Source organism: Mesoplodon bidens (assembly GCF_964165515.1).
Source record: "Mesoplodon bidens genome assembly, contig: HAP1_SCAFFOLD_144, whole genome shotgun sequence".
Taxonomy (NCBI): domain Eukaryota; kingdom Metazoa; phylum Chordata; class Mammalia; order Artiodactyla; family Ziphiidae; genus Mesoplodon; species Mesoplodon bidens.
The window spans coordinates 176,823-195,572 of record NW_027671255.1 but is presented as its reverse complement, the minus strand read 5'-3'; the positions used below and the strand labels follow the sequence as shown (position 1 = coordinate 195,572).

General features: G+C 49.9%; 1 protein-coding gene across 1 annotated transcript in view; it reads left to right on the top strand.

Annotated features, from left to right (window-relative positions):
- Positions 1 to 340: 340 nt before the first annotated feature.
- Positions 341 to 18,750, top strand: part of LOC308611661 (uncharacterized protein) — a gene marked incomplete at both ends in the record, with an annotated part of 39,041 nt that continues 20,631 nt past the window's right edge. Inside the window, 4 exons of the mRNA XM_081260366.1 lie at positions 341 to 538; positions 5,286 to 5,540; positions 9,636 to 10,229; positions 11,014 to 11,184. Coding sequence (XP_081116492.1) covers positions 341 to 538; positions 5,286 to 5,540; positions 9,636 to 10,229; positions 11,014 to 11,184 — 1,218 coding nt within the window. The remainder of the gene's footprint in view (positions 539 to 5,285; positions 5,541 to 9,635; positions 10,230 to 11,013; positions 11,185 to 18,750) is intronic.

The window sequence follows — 18,750 nt, the reverse complement described above, 5'->3', positions numbered from 1 at the left end:
GGCAGGGTCAGCCTGTTCCCTATGGACGTGGTGGTTGGTTTAGGGGGAGGCAGGTGAGCCTGCCCCAAGGGGGTGGGGGCTTGGAGGCTCAACAAAGGGGTGTGTGATGCGATGGTGACGGGTCACAAAGGGCTTGCGGTATAAATAGGGTCGGGTCAAGAGACTCTGGCAGAGTCCTGCAGGGAGGTGACGAGGTGCTTTCGTTCCCTCTCTCTCTCTCTCTCCGAGACTCAATTTGTGGCTGGTGGCTCTGTCTTGAACGAAGAGAGCCATGAGCAGTGAGAGTTTACCTCATTACACGGCCAATAGCTACTGTTCAGTGGGGGTGTCGAGGACCTCCATGGGGGTCCTGCAACGACAACTGTACGAGGGAGGAGAGTATGACATTTTCAAGTACGCTCCCATGTTTGAGAGCGACTTTATCCAGGTCAGCAAGGAAGGAGAACTGATTGACCTAGACAACCGCGTCCGAACGGTGACTGTGGGCGTCGCATCCACCAGCCCCCTCTTCCCACTACCTGACGTCATGCTGCTGGCCCGACCAAGGAAAGTCTGTGCCGGGATCACCAAGGGGAGTGGTTGCAAGCCCGTGAAGACCCTAGAGCTCACCAAGCTGCTCCCCTTGAAGTTTGTCAAGATCTCCATCCACAACCGGGAGAAACAGCAGCTGTGCCTGAATCTTGCTACCGGCCGGACTTTCTATCTGCAGCTGTGCCCCTCTTCCGACGCACAAGAAGACCTCTTTTCCTATTGGGAAAAGCTTGTCTATATCCTGAGACCACCGGTAGACAGTTACAGCAGTACCCCGATGCTCCAAACTGGAGATGCAGCGACTACAGAGGATGCCAAAATCCTAGTGGTAAGCACCGACAGGGACTCAAGAACACGGGGCAGGGCGCTTCGGGAGAGCAGGGCAAAGCTGGTCCTTCATAGCCTTTGGTGCTCTCTGAGACTCGCCTGGGAAATACCTTCTACCGTTGAAAAGGGTCAGGGACAAACGAGCTATCACTACGGGAGTCACAACACTGGAGAGGTTCTGAGTGCTTCTCCACCTTGTCCCACGAGGCCGAGTTTCAGAGAGACCTTAGGTATCATCTCGGCTGCACTGGTCTCATCACCAGGGCTGTAATCCCTTCTAGAGCATCCTGACTGTCTGGTCTCTTCCTGAACACTTACCCCAGCCCAGGTAGTCTCAGCAGGTGGGGAACATCATTCACAGTTAGGAAGTCCTTCCTTCATTGTGTCTCCCCGGGAGTCCGACACGCTGACTCAAATCAGCCCCACCCGTGGAGTCACCAAAATGTACAAGGTGTGCATCCCTTGACCCAGGAACCCCACTTCTAGGAATCTGTCCTGCAGAGAGAGAAGCACAAGGGTATAAAGTTAAAGTGTATATCATCATGGAGAATTGTATCAGTGCTCTCCCTGACCCTGGGACTGTTCAAGTACAGTGGAGTGGCCGTTTGACAGGGGTGCAGTAGATGGGGTCTTGCATCCAATGGGAGCTTAGACTGGGTGATTTCAAAGGTTATTCTAAGTATAAGGCCTTGAGTTGCTCAGCTCCAGGATGAGAGAGGAGCGGACAGTTCTGAGCTCACTTTCTGTCATCTCTATCTTACCTGTCTCTCCTCCCCTTGGCTCAGACCACAGAGCTCCACAGAGAAAGGGATCAGGATGAGGTTGGGCTTCACAAGCTTCGTGACGTGACTGGAGCCACGTCTTGTGCTTATGTGGGGGGAGAGGGAATCCATCATGCCCCCCGTGGGTCACCTGCAGCCCTGAAAGGCGCCGAAGGATCGGCGGCAGGGATGACCGTGGGCCTGGCGGGAGCCACCATCGAGGATCCAGGAGAAAGCGGATCCGTCCAGGCCACTGCAGGTGCTGCCAGCCTATCCCTGCAGGACACGAACCTGGTCTCGGCGGGTGTTGCCAGCATATCCTCGACGGGGGCAGATGGTCCAGAGAGCAGCATGAGCATGGTGTTGCCAGCTGCAGTCACAACCAGCAAGCCTGCTGCTGGAAGAGCTGAAGGGAAGGTCGCAGCCCCCATGGTCTCCACCTTGCAGAGCGAAGGCTACACGTCTGAACGGGATGGAAGCCAGAAGGTCTCCCACCCCAGGGATGAAGCCTGGAAGGAAAAAAAGGAAAGAAGGACACGTCTTCATCGAGGAAAAGTTCCCATCACCGCAGGACAGGTGAAGGTCACCACAGGACACGAGGGGACAAGACCCAGAAAGCATCCTCCCACTGGTCCTCATGCGGCCATGAAAACCCCAAAGTTGACAAAGGAAGGGAGGACAGCTCGCAGACAGAGGAAGAGCCAGCCCGCCACCAGTTCGGGGACTCTAAGTAAGACCGCCAGTGAGATCCTCTCCGTCTTTAGGCACTTCAGTCATTCCCCATTCAGAACCAAGGCTCACACATGACCACTGGGAGGTAGACAAAGCCCCGGTTGGCTGGGATCCTTCCCTAGAGAGGCAATTCCTACTTTCTCTAATAAAGGAAACAATACAACTCCGAAAGAAATGCGATCTTGTGTTTTCTATGTCCCCTCGCCTGGTAGGGACTTGACAGTGACTTCTGTGGTGTGAATTGTGCTTTGGCCTGACACCCCAGAATCAAAATTTTGTTGTACAAGATAGGTATTAAGTATCATTAAGCCATTCACTAGGGCTGGAAATAGATGCACTCTACAGAAATTTTCATTGCGAGGTTGGGAATCTTTTGAAATAAGATTTAATATGTAAATAGCTTGGGGAGAAGACAAGCTGGGGGGAGTGACTGTGTGATGTGTATACTTGCGTTGCTGAATTAATTACTTAACTCATCAAGTATTTATTGGCTGTCCGTTCTGTGCCTAGCACGAGGCTATGTTATTGAACAACCATCCTTTTCTCAGCAAAGCACTTTGCTTTGGTTATGGGCACTCTGTAGAAGGCAAGGAAATAAGCACAGAAAAAGGTTTTCGTCGCTTGCTCGAAGGTCACACGTGCATAGCCACTGCCAGAAAGAGAAGCCTGCTTTCCCAGCAAGGCTTCTCCAGGGCACTTAGGGTGGAGGGAGGACAAGTCTGCAGCCGGGGCTGAGCTTCAGGCCATAGCTGGGGTCAGAGGTTCACCTTATGAAAACAGAAACTCTCTCTGGCTTGTAAGGAAATCAAACCATTGGGAGTTATTTTACTTTGTGTAGGATAAAACAGAACACGGGGGGATCAGGGTTGTCATTGGCTCAACAAAGGGACACAATCTTTATGGTAGAAGCAGCACCAACGAGGAGTCAGGAAATCTGAGTTCCTATCCTGTCTGGGCCACTGACTCTCTTGGGTCACTCTGCCTCTCTGTAATGGTACCTCGGTGGGCAGCCACGGGGTCCCCAACTGTAAAACCAATGGATTGGACCGCTGCAGTGATTCTTACCCTTGGTTGTATGTTGGGAGTTCCCTGGGGAGCTTCAAAACAAACAAACAAACAAAAAAAAAACATTGATAGCCTGACCCCAATCCCAGAGATTCTGATGACATTTAAGTGGGGTAAGCCCTCCAGCACTGGGAGTTTTAAAAATCTCACCCAATAATTCTACTGTGCAGAAGCCAAGTTGGAAAACCACTGGGCTAGGAGGTCTGGGGGGCCTCTTTCAGCCCCAGTATGCCATAACTTTACAGTGGAAGACAGTAGTTCTCAAACATTCACATGCATAAGGATGACCTGGGAAGCCTATATAAAAAATAACATTTCTCACCATATGATAGCCCTTATACATGGACTCTAAAGTACGATGCAAATGAACATATCTGCAAAACAGAAACAGACTCCCAGACATAGAAGAGAGACTTGGGGTTTTCAGTGGGGTTGGGGGCAGGGAAGGATTGGGAGTTTGGGATTAGCAGATACAAACTACAGGGTGGATAAACAGCAGGGTCCTACTGTAGAGCACAGAGAGCTATAGTATCCTGTGATCAACCATAATGGAAAATAGGAAAAAGACTATACATGAAATATACAAAGAATACACATGAAACTGAATCAGAAATTAACAGAAGAAATTAACACAACAGAAAGGAACACAACATTGCAAATCAACTATACGTCAATAAAAAAGAAGGGGGGAAAGGAAAAAAATAGAAGCCAAGGATGGGTTCCCTTTGTGGGGAGGGAGCACGCAGAAGAGGGGCTGGCAGGGTTCTATTCCTTGCTCTGGGTGGCAGCTACAAGGCTGCTCACTTTCTTGTTACTCATTAAGCTATATATTTATGGTTTGTGCACTTTCATGAATGTGTGTTATATTTCACAAGAAAAACAGTTTCTAAAACTGTAAAAAAATATAAATATAAAACGTTAGCCTCCTTGAAAAGAGAAAATGGGTGAGAAAATTCTCCATATCCTGGAAATGACAGTGCCAATGGGACTCTGACAGGTAGCACTCTTTCTAAGTTCCTGCCAGCACTGTGCTATATATTCTGGGGGCACAGAGAACAGCAATCCCCATAGGATGCCTGCCCTTAGCAAGTACACGGTCCACTTCCAGGATTTTATCCCCAGGACATCATTCAGCAGAAGCGCCAAGATGATGGAGATTTGTAACAACAACAAGACTGGAAACCACCCAGATATTTACAAAAGCAGGAGGGTTTTCTCAACCTTTTGAGTAGAAAGACTATCCAGCCTACCCACACGTATACCCTGGCAGGGTCAGCCTCTTCCCTATGGACGTGGTGGTTGGTTTAGGGGGAGGCTGGTGAGCCTGCCCCAAGGGGGTGGGGGCTTGGAGGCTCAACAAAGGGGTGTGTGATGCGATGGTGACGGGTCACAAAGGGCTAGCGGTATAAATAGGGTCGGGTCAAGAGACTCTGGCAGAGTCCTGCAGGGAGGTGACGAGGTGCTTTCGTTCCCTCTCTCTCTCTCTCTCCGAGACTCAATTTGTGGCTGGTGGCTCTGTCTTGAACGAAGAGAGCCATGAGCAGTGAGAGTTTACCTCATTACACGGCCAATAGCTACTGTTCAGTGGGGGTGTCGAGGACCTCCATGGGGGTCCTGCAATGACAACTGTACGAGGGAGGAGAGTATGACATTTTCAAGTACGCTCCCATGTTTGAGAGCGACTTTATCCAGGTCAGCAAGGAAGGAGAACTGATTGACCTAGACAACCGCGTCCGAACGGTGACTGTGGGCGTCGCATCCACCAGCCCCCTCTTCCCACTACCTGACGTCATGCTGCTGGCCCGACCAAGGAAAGTCTGTGCCGGGATCACCAAGGGGAGAGGTTGCAAGCCCGTGAAGACCCTAGAGCTCACCAAGCTGCTCCCCTTGAAGTTTGTCAAGATCTCCATCCACAACCGGGAGAAACAGCAGCTGTGCCTGAATCTTGCTACCGGCCGGACTTTCTATCTGCAGCTGTGCCCCTCTTCCGACGCACAAGAAGACCTCTTTTCCTATTGGGAAAAGCTTGTCTATATCCTGAGACCACCGGTAGACAGTTACAGCAGTACCCCGATGCTCCAAACTGGAGATGCAGCGACTACAGAGGATGCCAAAATCCTAGTGGTAAGCACCGACAGGGACTCAAGAACACGGGGCAGGGCGCTTCGGGAGAGCAGGGCAAAGCTGGTCCTTCATAGCCTTTGGTGCTCTCTGAGACTCGCCTGGGAAATACCTTCTACCGTTGAAAAGGGTCAGGGACAAACGAGCTATCACTACGGGAGTCACAACACTGGAGAGGTTCTGAGTGCTTCTCCACCTTGTCCCACGAGGCCGAGTTTCAGAGAGACCTTAGGTATCATCTCGGCTGCACTGGTCTCATCTCCAGGGCTGTAATCCCTTCTACAGCATCCTGACTGTCTGGTCTCTTCCTGAACACTTACCCCAGCCCAGGTAGTCTCAGCAGGTGGGGAACATCATTCACAGTTAGGAAGTCCTTCCTTCATTGTGTCTCCCCGGGAGTCCGACACGCTGACTCAAATCAGCCCCACCCGTGGAGTCACCAAAATGTACAAGGTGTGCATCCCTTGACCCAGGAACCCCACTTCTAGGAATCTGTTCTGCAGAGAGAGAAGCACAAGGGTATAAAGTTAAAGTGTATATCATCATGGAGAATTGTATCAGTGCTCTCCCTGACCCTGGGACTGTTCAAGTACAGTGGAGTGGCCGTTTGACAGGGGTGCAGTAGATGGGGTCTTGCATCCAATGGGAGCTTAGACTGGGTGATTTCAAAGGTTATTCTAAGTATAAGGCCTTGAGTTGCTCAGCTCCAGGATGAGAGAGGAGCGGACAGTTCTGAGCTCACTTTCTGTCATCTCTATCTTACCTGTCTCTCCTCCCCTTGGCTCAGACCACAGAGCTCCACAGAGAAAGGGATCAGGATGAGGTTGGGCTTCACAAGCTTCGTGACGTGACTGGAGCCACGTCTTGTGCTTATGTGGGGGGAGAGGGAATCCATCATGCCCCCCGTGGGTCACCTGCAGCCCTGAAAGGCGCCGAAGGATCGGCAGCAGGGATGACCGTGGGCCTGGCGGGAGCCACCATCGAGGATCCAGGAGAAAGCGGATCCGTCCAGGCCACTGCAGGTGCTGCCAGCCTATCCCTGCAGGACACGAACCTGGTCTCGGCGGGTGTTGCCAGCATATCCTCGACGGGGGCAGATGGTCCAGAGAGCAGCATGAGCATGGTGTTGCCAGCTGCAGTCACAACCAGCAAGCCTGCTGCTGGAAGAGCTGAAGGGAAGGTCGCAGCCCCCATGGTCTCCACCTTGCAGAGGGAAGGCTACACGTCTGAACGGGATGGAAGCCAGAAGGTCTCCCACCCCAGGGATGAAGCCTGGAAGGAAAAAAAGGAAAGAAGGACACGTCTTCATCGAGGAAAAGTTCCCATCACAGCAGGACAGGTGAAGGTCACCACAGGACACGAGGGGACAAGACCCAGAAAGCATCCTCCCACTGGTCCTCATGCGGCCATGAAAACCCCGAAGTTGACAAAGGAGGGGAGGACAGCTCGCAGACGGAGGAAGAGCCAGCCCGCCACCAGTTCGGGGACTCTAAGTAAGACCGCCAGTGAGATCCTCTCCGTCTTTAGGCGCATCAGTCATTCCCCATTCAGCAACAAGGCTCACACATGACCAATGGGAGGTAGACAAAGCCCCGGTTGGCTTGGATCCTTCCCTAGAGAGGCAATTCCTACTTTCTCTAATAAAGGAAACCATACAACTCCGAAAGAAATGCGATCTTGTGTTTTCTATGTCCCCTCGCCTGGTAGGGACTTGACAGTGACTTCTGTGGTGCGAATTGTGCTTTGGCCTGAGACCCCAGAATCAAAATTTTGTTGTACAAGATAGGTATTAAGTATCATTAAGCCATTCACTAGGGCTGGAAATAGATGCACTCTACAGAAATTTTCATTGCGAGGTTGGGAATCTTTTGAAATAAGATTTAATATGTAAATAGCTTGGGGAGAAGACAAGCTGGGGGAAGTGACTGTGTGATGTGTATACTTGCGTTGCTGAATTAATTACTTAACTCATCAAGTATTTATTGGCTGTCCGTTCTGTGCCTAGCACGAGGCTATGTTATTGAACAACCATCCTTTTCTCAGCAAAGCACTTTGCTTTGGTTATGGGCACTCTGTAGAAGGCAAGGAAATAAGCACAGAAAAAGGTTTTCGTCGCTTGCTCGAAGGTCACACGTGCATAGCCACTGCCAGAAAGAGAAGCCTGTTTTCCCAGCAAGGCTTCTCCAGGGCACTTACGGTGGAGGGAGGACAAGTCTGCAGCCGGGGCTGAGCTTCAGGCCATAGCTGGGGTCAGAGGTTCACCTTATGAAAACAGAAACTCTCTCTGGCTTGTAAGGAAATCAAACCATTGGGAGTTATTTTACTTTGTGTAGGATAAAACAGAACACGGGGGGATCAGGGTTGTCATTGGCTCAACAAAGGGACACAATCTTTATGGTAGAAGCAGCACCAACGAGGAGTCAGGAAATCTGAGTTCCTATCCTGTCTGGGCCACTGACTCTCTTGGGTCACTCTGCCTCTCTGTAATGGTACCTCGGTGGGCAGCCACGGGGTCCCCAAGTGTAAAACCAATGGATTGGACCGCTGCAGTGATTCTTACCCTTGGTTGTATGTTGGGAGTTCCCTGGGGAGCTTCAAAACAAACAAACAAACAAACAAAAAAACATTGATAGCCTGACCCCAATCCCAGAGATTCTGATGACATTTAAGTGGGGTAAGCCCTCCAGCACTGGGAGTTTTAAAAATCTCACCCAATAATTCTACTGTGCAGCAGCCAAGTTGGAAAACCACTGGGCTAGGAGGTCTGGGGGGCCTCTTTCAGCCCCAGTATGCCATAACTTTACAGTGGAAGACAGTAGTTCTCAAACATTCACATGCATAAGGATGACCTGGGAAGCCTATATAAAAAATAACATTTCTCACCATATGATAGCCCTTATACATGGACTCTAAAGTACGATGCAAATGAACATATCTGCAAAACAGAAACAGACTCCCAGACATAGAAGAGAGACTTGGGGTTTTCAGTGGGGTTGGGGGCCGGGAAGGATTGGGAGTTTGGGATTAGCAGATACAAACTACAGGGTGGATAAACAGCAGGGTCCTACTGTAGAGCACAGAGAGCTATAGTCAGTATCCTGTGATCAACCATAATGGAAAAGAATAGGAAAAAGACTATACATGAAATATACAAAGAATACACATGAAACTGAATCAGAAATTAACAGAAGAAATTAACACAACAGAAAGGAACACAACATTGCAAATCAACTATACGTCAATAAAAAAGAAGGGGGGAAAGGAAAAAAATAGAAGCCAAGGTTGGGTTCCCTTTGTGGGGAGGGAGCACGCAGAAGAGGGGCTGGCAGGGTTCTATTCCTTGCTCTGGGTGGCAGCTACAAGGCTGCTCACTTTCTTGTTACTCATTAAGGTATATATTTATGGTTTGTGCACTTTCATGAATGTGTGTTATATTTCACAAGAAAAACAGTTTCTAAAACTGTAAAAAAATATAAATATAAAACGTTAGCCTCCTTGAAAAGAGAAAATGGGTGAGAAAATTCTCCATATCCTGGAAATGACAGTACCAATGGGACTCTGACAGGTAGCACTCTTTCTAAGTTCCTGCCAGCACTGTGCTATATATGCTGGGGGCACAGAGAACAGCAATCCCCATAGGATGCCTGCCCTTAGCAAGTACACGGTCCACTTCCAGGATTTTATCCCCAGGACATCATTCAGCAGAAGCGCCAAGATGATGGAGATTTGTAACAACAACAAGACTGGAAACCACCCAGATATTTACAAAAGCAGGAGGGTTTTCTCAACCTTTTGAGTAGAAAGACTATCCAGCCTACCCACACGTATACCCTGGCAGGGTCAGCCTGTTCCCTATGGACGTGGTGGTTGGTTTAGGGGGAGGCAGGTGAGCCTGCCCCAAGGGGGTGGGGGCTTGGAGGCTCAACAAAGGGGTGTGTGATGCGATGGTGACGGGTCACAAAGGGCTTGCGGTATAAATAGGGTCGGGTCAAGAGACTCTGGCAGAGTCCTGCAGGGAGGTGACGAGGTGCTTTCGTTCCCTCTCTCTCTCTCTCTCCGAGACTCAATTTGTGGCTGGTGGCTCTGTCTTGAACGAAGAGAGCCATGAGCAGTGAGAGTTTACCTCATTACACGGCCAATAGCTACTGTTCAGTGGGGGTGTCGAGGACCTCCATGGGGGTCCTGCAACGACAACTGTACGAGGGAGGAGAGTATGACATTTTCAAGTACGCTCCCATGTTTGAGAGCGACTTTATCCAGGTCAGCAAGGAAGGAGAACTGATTGACCTAGACAACCGCGTCCGAACGGTGACTGTGGGCGTCGCATCCACCAGCCCCCTCTTCCCACTACCTGACGTCATGCTGCTGGCCCGACCAAGGAAAGTCTGTGCCGGGATCACCAAGGGGAGTGGTTGCAAGCCCGTGAAGACCCTAGAGCTCACCAAGCTGCTCCCCTTGAAGTTTGTCAAGATCTCCATCCACAACCGGGAGAAACAGCAGCTGTGCCTGAATCTTGCTACCGGCCGGACTTTCTATCTGCAGCTGTGCCCCTCTTCCGACGCACAAGAAGACCTCTTTTCCTATTGGGAAAAGCTTGTCTATATCCTGAGACCACCGGTAGACAGTTACAGCAGTACCCCGATGCTCCAAACTGGAGATGCAGCGACTACAGAGGATGCCAAAATCCTAGTGGTAAGCACAGACAGGGACTCAAGAACACGGGGCAGGGTGCTTCGGGAGAGCAGGGCAAAGCTGGTCCTTCATAGCCTTTGGTGCTCTCTGAGACTCGCCTGGGAAATACCTTCTACCGTTGAAAAGGGTCAGGGACAAATGAGCTATCACTACGGGAGTCACAACACTGGAGAGGTTCTGAGTGCTTCTCCACCTTGTCCCACGAGGCCGAGTTTCAGAGAGAACTTAGGTATCATCTCGGCTGCACTGGCCTCATCACCAGGGCTGTAATCCCTTCTACAGCATCCTGACTGTCTGGTCTCTTCCTGAACACTTACCCCAGCCCAGGTAGTCTCAGCAGGTGGGGAACATCATTCACAGTTAGGAAGTCCTTCCTTCATTGTGTCTCCCCGGGAGTCCGACACGCTGACTCAAATCAGCCCCACCCGTGGAGTCACCAAAATGTACAAGGTGTGCATCCCTTGACCCAGGAACCCCACTTCTAGGAATCTGTCCTGCAGAGAGAGAAGCACAAGGGTATAAAGTTAAAGTGTATATCATCATGGAGAATTGTATCAGTGCTCTCCCTGACCCTGGGACTGTTCAAGTACAGTGGAGTGGCCGTTTGACAGGGGTGCAGTAGATGGGGTCTTGCATCCAATGGGAGCTTAGACTGGGTGATTTCAAAGGTTATTCTAAGTATAAGGCCTTGAGTTGCTCAGCTCCAGGATGAGAGAGGAGCGGACAGTTCTGAGCTCACTTTCTGTCATCTCTATCTTACCTGTCTCTCCTCCCCTTGGCTCAGACCACAGAGCTCCACAGAGAAAGGGATCAGGATGAGGTTGGGCTTCACAAGCTTCGTGACGTGACTGGAGCCACGTCTTGTGCTTATGTGGGGGGAGAGGGAATCCATCATGCCCCCCGTGGGTCACCTGCAGCCCTGAAAGGCACCGAAGGATCGGCGGCAGGGATGACCGTGGGCCTGGCGGGAGCCACCATCGAGGATCCAGGAGAAAGCGGATCCGTCCAGGCCACTGCAGGTGCTGCCAGCCTATCCCTGCAGGACACGAACCTGGTCTCGGCGGGTGTTGCCAGCATATCCTCGATGGGGGCAGATGGTCCAGAGAGCAGCATGAGCATGGTGTTGCCAGCTGCAGTCACAACCAGCAAGCCTGCTGCTGGAAGAGCTGAAGGGAAGGTCGCAGCCCCCATGGTCTCCACCTTGCAGAGCGAAGGCTACACGTCTGAACGGGATGGAAGCCAGAAGGTCTCCCACCCCAGGGATGAAGCCTGGAAGGAAAAAAAGGAAAGAAGGACACGTCTTCATCGAGGAAAAGTTCCCATCACCGCAGGACAGGTGAAGGTCACCACAGGACACGAGGGGACAAGACCCAGAAAGCATCCTCCCACTGGTCCTCATGCGGCCATGAAAACCCCAAAGTTGACAAAGGAGGGGAGGACAGCTCGCAGACGGAGGAAGAGCCAGCCCGCCACCAGTTCGGGGACTCTAAGTAAGACCGCCAGTGAGATCCTCTCCGTCTTTAGGCGCTTCAGTCATTCCCCATTCAGCAACAAGGCTCACACATGACCACTGGGAGGTAGACAAAGCCCCGGTTGGCTTGGATCCTTCCCTGGAGAGGCAATTCCTACTTTCTCTAATAAAGGAAACCATACAACTCCGAAAGAAATGCGATCTTGTGTTTTCTATGTCCCCTCGCCTGGTAGGGACTTGACAGTGACTTCTGTGGTGCGAATTGTGCTTTGGCCTGAGACCCCAGAATCAAAATTTTGTTGTACAAGATAGGTATTAAGTATCATTAAGCCATACACTAGGGCTGGAAATAGATGCACTCTACAGAAATTTTCATTGCGAGGTTGGGAATCTTTTGAAATAAGATTTAATATGTAAATAGCTTGGGGAGAAGACAAGCTGGGGGAAGTGACTGTGTGATGTGTATACTTGCGTTGCTGAATTAATTACTTAACTCATCAAGTATTTATTGGCTGTCCGTTCTGTGCCTAGCATGAGGCTATGTTATTGAACAACCATCCTTTTCTCAGCAAAGCACTTTGCTTTGGTTATGGGCACTCTGTAGAAGGCAAGGAAATAAGCACAGAAAAAGGTTTTCGTCGCTTGCTCGAAGGTCACACGTGCATAGCCACTGCCAGAAAGAGAAGCCTGCTTTCCCAGCAAGGCTTCCCCAGGGCACTTAGGGTGGAGGGAGGACAAGTCTGCAGCCGGGGCTGAGCTTCAGGCCATAGCTGGGGTCAGAGGTTCACCTTATGAAAACAGAAACTCTCTCTGGCTTGTAAGGAAATCAAACCATTGGGAGTTATTTTACTTTGTGTAGGATAAAACAGAACACGGGGGGATCAGGGTTTTCATTGGCTCAACAAAGGGACACAATCTTTATGGTAGAAGCAGCACCAACGAGGAGTCAGGAAATCTGAGTTCCTATCCTGTCTGGGCCACTGACTCTCTTGGGTCACTCTGCCTCTCTGTAATGGTACCTCGGTGGGCAGCCACGGGGTCCCCAAGTGTAAAACCAATGGATTGGACCGCTGCAGTGATTCTTACCCTTGGTTGTATGTTGGGAGTTCCCTGGGGAGCTTCAAAACAAACAAACAAACAAACAAAAAAACATTGATAGCCTGACCCCAATCCCAGAGATTCTGATGACATTTAAGTGGGGTAAGCCCTCCAGCACTGGGAGTTTTAAAAATCTCACCCAATAATTCTACTGTGCAGCAGCCAAGTTGGAAAACCACTGGGCTAGGAGGTCTGGGGGGCCTCTTTCAGCCCCAGTATGCCATAACTTTACAGTGGAAGACAGTAGTTCTCAAACATTCACATGCATAAGGATGACCTGGGAAGCCTATATAAAAAATAACATTTCTCACCATATGATAGCCCTTATACATGGACTCTAAAGTACGATGCAAATGAACATATCTGCAAAACAGAAACAGACTCCCAGACATAGAAGAGAGACTTGGGGTTTTCAGTGGGGTTGGGGGCAGGGAAGGATTGGGAGTTTGGGATTAGCGGATACAAACTACAGGGTGGATAAACAGCAGGGTCCTACTGTAGAGCACAGAGAGCTATAGTCAGTATCCTGTGATCAACCATAATGGAAAAGAATAGGAAAAAGACTATACATGAAATATACAAAGAATACACATGAAACTGAATCAGAAATTAACAGAAGAAATTAACACAACAGAAAGGAACACAACATTGCAAATCAACTATACGTCAATAAAAAAGAAGGGGGGAAAGGAAAAAAATAGAAGCCAAGGTTGGGTTCCCTTTGTGGGGAGGGAGCACGCAGAAGAGGGGCTGGCAGGTTTCTATTCCTTGCTCTGGGTGGCAGCTACAAGGCTGCTCACTTTCTTGTTACTCATTAAGCTATATATTTATGGTTTGTGCACTTTCATGAATGTGTGTTATATTTCACAAGAAAAACAGTTTCTAAAACTGTAAAAAAATATAAATATAAAACGTTAGCCTCCTTGAAAAGAGAAAATGGGTGAGAAAATTCTCCGTATCCTGGAAATGACAGTACCAATGGGACTCTGACAGGTAGCACTCTTTCTAAGTTCCTGCCAGCACTGTGCTATATATGCTGGGGGCACAGAGAACAGCAATCCCCATAGGATGCCTGCCCTTAGCAAGTACACGGTCCACTTCCAGGATTTTATCCCCAGGACATCATTCAGCAGAAGCGCCAAGATGATGGAGATTTGTAACAACAACAAGACTGGAAACCACCCAGATATTTACAAAAGCAGGAGGGTTTTCTCAACCTTTTGAGTAGAAAGACTATCCAGCCTACCCACACGTATACCCTGGCAGGGTCAGCCTCTTCCCTATGGACGTGGTGGTTGGTTTAGGGGGAGGCTGGTGAGCCTGCCCCAAGGGGGTGGGGGCTTGGAGGCTCAACAAAGGGGTGTGTGATGCGATGGTGACGGGTCACAAAGGGCTTGCGGTATAAATAGGGTCGGGTCAAGAGACTCTGGCAGAGTCCTGCAGGGAGGTGACGAGGTGCTTTCGTTCCCTCTCTCTCTCTCTCTCCGAGACTCAATTTGTGGCTGGTGGCTCTGTCTTGAACGAAGAGAGCCATGAGCAGTGAGAGTTTACCTCATTACACGGCCAATAGCTACTGTTCAGTGGGGGTGTCGAGGACCTCCATGGGGGTCCTGCAACGACAACTGTACGAGGGAGGAGAGTATGACATTTTCAAGTACGCTCCCATGTTTGAGAGCGACTTTATCCAGGTCAGCAAGGAAGGAGAACTGATTGACCTAGACAACCGCGTCCGAACGGTGACTGTGGGCGTCGCATCCACCAGCCCCCTCTTCCCACTACCTGACGTCATGCTGCTGGCCCGACCAAGGAAAGTCTGTGCCGGGATCACCAAGGGGAGAGGTTGCAAGCCCGTGAAGACCCTAGAGCTCACCAAGCTGCTCCCCTTGAAGTTTGTCAAGATCTCCATCCACAACCGGGAGAAACAGCAGCTGTGCCTGAATCTTGCTACCGGCCGGACTTTCTATCTGCAGCTGTGCCCCTCTTCCGACGCACAAGAAGACCTCTTTTCCTATTGGGAAAAGCTTGTCTATATCCTGAGACCACCGGTAGACAGTTACAGCAGTACCCCGATGCTCCAAACTGGAGATGCAGCGACTACAGAGGATGCCAAAATCCTAGTGGTAAGCACCGACAGGGACTCAAGAACACGGGGCAGGGCGCTTCGGGAGAGCAGGGCAAAGCTGGTCCTTCATAGCCTTTGGTGCTCTCTGAGACTCGCCTGGGAAATACCTTCTACCGTTGAAAAGGGTCAGGGACAAACGAGCTATCACTACGGGAGTCACAACACTGGAGAGGTTCTGAGTGCTTCTCCACCTTGTCCCACGAGGCCGAGTTTCAGAGAGACCTTAGGTATCATCTCGGCTGCACTGGTCTCATCACCAGGGCTGTAATCCCTTCTAGAGCATCCTGACTGTCTGGTCTCTTCCTGAACACTTACCCCAGCCCAGGTAGTCTCAGCAGGTGGGGAACATCATTCACAGTTAGGAAGTCCTTCCTTCATTGTGTCTCCCCGGGAGTCCGACACGCTGACTCAAATCAGCCCCACCCGTGGAGTCACCAAAATGTACAAGGTGTGCATCCCTTGACCCAGGAACCCCACTTCTAGGAATCTGTCCTGCAGAGAGAGAAGCACAAGGGTATAAAGTTAAAGTGTATATCATCATGGAGAATTGTATCAGTGCTCTCCCTGACCCTGGGACTGTTCAAGTACAGTGGAGTGGCCGTTTGACAGGGGTGCAGTAGATGGGGTCTTGCATCCAATGGGAGCTTAGACTGGGTGATTTCAAAGGTTATTCTAAGTATAAGGCCTTGAGTTGCTCAGCTCCAGGATGAGAGAGGAGCGGACAGTTCTGAGCTCACTTTCTGTCATCTCTATCTTACCTGTCTCTCCTCCCCTTGGCTCAGACCACAGAGCTCCACAGAGAAAGGGATCAGGATGAGGTTGGGCTTCACAAGCTTCGTGACGTGACTGGAGCCACGTCTTGTGCTTATGTGGGGGGAGAGGGAATCCATCATGCCCCCCGTGGGTCACCTGCAGCCCTGAAAGGCGCCGAAGGATCGGCGGCAGGGATGACCGTGGGCCTGGCGGGAGCCACCATCGAGGATCCAGGAGAAAGCGGATCCGTCCAGGCCACTGCAGGTGCTGCCAGCCTATCCCTGCAGGACACGAACCTGGTCTCGGCGGGTGTTGCCAGCATATCCTCGACGGGGGCAGATGGTCCAGAGAGCAGCATGAGCATGGTGTTGCCAGCTGCAGTCACAACCAGCAAGCCTGCTGCTGGAAGAGCTGAAGGGAAGGTCGCAGCCCCCATGGTCTCCACCTTGCAGAGCGAAGGCTACACGTCTGAACGGGATGGAAGCCAGAAGGTCTCCCACCCCAGGGATGAAGCCTGGAAGGAAAAAAAGGAAAGAAGGACACGTCTTCATCGAGGAAAAGTTCCCATCACCGCAGGACAGGTGAAGGTCACCACAGGACACGAGGGGACAAGACCCAGAAAGCATCCTCCCACTGGTCCTCATGCGGCCATGAAAACCCCAAAGTTGACAAAGGAAGGGAGGACAGCTCGCAGACAGAGGAAGAGCCAGCCCGCCACCAGTTCGGGGACTCTAAGTAAGACCGCCAGTGAGATCCTCTCCGTCTTTAGGCACTTCAGTCATTCCCCATTCAGAACCAAGGCTCACACATGACCACTGGGAGGTAGACAAAGCCCCGGTTGGCTTGGATCCTTCCCTAGAGAGGCAATTCCTACTTTCTCTAATAAAGGAAACAATACAACTCCGAAAGAAATGCGATCTTGTGTTTTCTATGTCCCCTCGCCTGGTAGGGACTTGACAGTGACTTCTGTGGTGTGAATTGTGCTTTGGCCTGACACCCCAGAATCAAAATTTTGTTGTACAAGATAGGTATTAAGTATCATTAAGCCATTCACTAGGGCTGGAAATAGATGCACTCTACAGAAATTTTCATTGCGAGGTTGGGAATCTTTTGAAATAAGATTTAATATGTAAATAGCTTGGGGAGAAGACAAGCTGGGGGGAGTGACTGTGTGATGTGTATACTTGCGTTGCTGAATTAATTACTTAACTCATCAAGTATTTATTGGCTGTCCGTTCTGTGCCTAGCACGAGGCTATGTTATTGAACAACCATCCTTTTCTCAGCAAAGCACTTTGCTTTGGTTATGGGCACTCTGTAGAAGGCAAGGAAATAAGCACAGAAAAAGGTTTTCGTCGCTTGCTCGAAGGTCACACGTGCATAGCCACTGCCAGAAAGAGAAGCCTGCTTTCCCAGCAAGGCTTCTCCAGGGCACTTAGGGTGGAGGGCGGACAAGTCTGCAGCCGGGGCTGAGCTTCAGGCCATAGCTGGGGTCAGAGGTTCACCTTATGAAAACAGAAACTCTCTCTGGCTTGTAAGGAAATCAAACCATTGGGAGCTATTTTACTTTGTGTAGGATAAAACAGAACACGGGGGGATCAGGGTTGTCATTGGCTCAACAAAGGGACACAATCTTTATGGTAGAAGCAGCACCAACGAGGAGTCAGGAAATCTGAGTTCCTATCCTGTCTGGGCCACTGACTCTCTTGGGTCACTCTGCCTCTCTGTAATGGTACCTCGGTGGGCAGCCACGGGGTCCCCAACTGTAAAACCAATGGATTGGACCGCTGCAGTGATTCTTACCCTTGGTTGTATGTTGGGAGTTCCCTGGGGAGCTTCAAAACAAACAAACAAACAAACAAAAAAACATTGATAGCCTGACCCCAATCCCAGAGATTCTGATGACATTTAAGTGGGGTAAGCCCTCCAGCACTGGGAGTTTTAAAAATCTCACCCAATAATTCTACTGTGCAGCAGCCAAGTTGGAAAACCACTGGGCTAGGAGGTCTGGGGGGCCTCTTTCAGCCCCAGTATGCCATAACTTTACAGTGGAAGACAGTAGTTCTCAAACATTCACATGCATAAGGATGACCTGGGAAGCCTATATAAAAATAACATTTCTCACCATATGATAGCCCTTATACATGGACTCTAAAGTACGATGCAAATGAACATATCTGCAAAACAGAAACAGACTCCCAGACATAGAAGAGAGACTTGGGGTTTTCAGTGGGGTTGGGGGCAGGGAAGGATTGGGAGTTTGGGATTAGCAGATACAAACTACAGGGTGGATAAACAGCAGGGTCCTACTGTAGAGCACAGAGAGCTATAGTCAGTATCCTGTGATCAACCATAATGGAAAAGAATAGGAAAAAGACTATACATGAAATATACAAAGAATACACATGAAACTGAATCAGAAATTAACAGAAGAAATTAACACAACAGAAAGGAACACAACATTGCAAATCAACTATACGTCAATAAAAAAGAAGGGGGGAAAGGAAAAAAATAGAAGCCAAGGTTGGGTTCCCTTTGTGGGGAGGGAGCACGCAGAAGAGGGGCTGGCAGGGTTCTATTCCTTGCTCTGGGTGGCAGCTACAAGGCTGCTCACTTTCTTGTTACTCATTAAGGTATATATTTATGGTTTGTGCACTTTCATGAATGTGTGTTATATTTCACAAGAAAAACAGTTTCTAAAACTGTAAAAAAATATAAATATAAAACGTTAGCCTCCTTGAAAAGAGAAAATGGGTGAGAAAATTCTCCATATCCTGGAAATGACAGTACCAATGGGACTCTGACAGGTAGCACTCTTTCTAAGTTCCTGCCAGCACTGTGCTATATATGCTGGGGGCACAGAGAACAGCAATCCCCATAGGATGCCTGCCCTTAGCAAGTACATGGTCCACTTCCAGGATTTTATCCCCAGGACATCATTCAGCAGAAGCGCCAAGATGATGGAGATTTGTAACAACAACAAGACTGGAAACCACCCAGATATTTACAAAAGCAGGAGGGTTTTCTCAACCTTTTGAGTAGAAAGACTATCCAGCCTACCCACACGTATACCCTGGC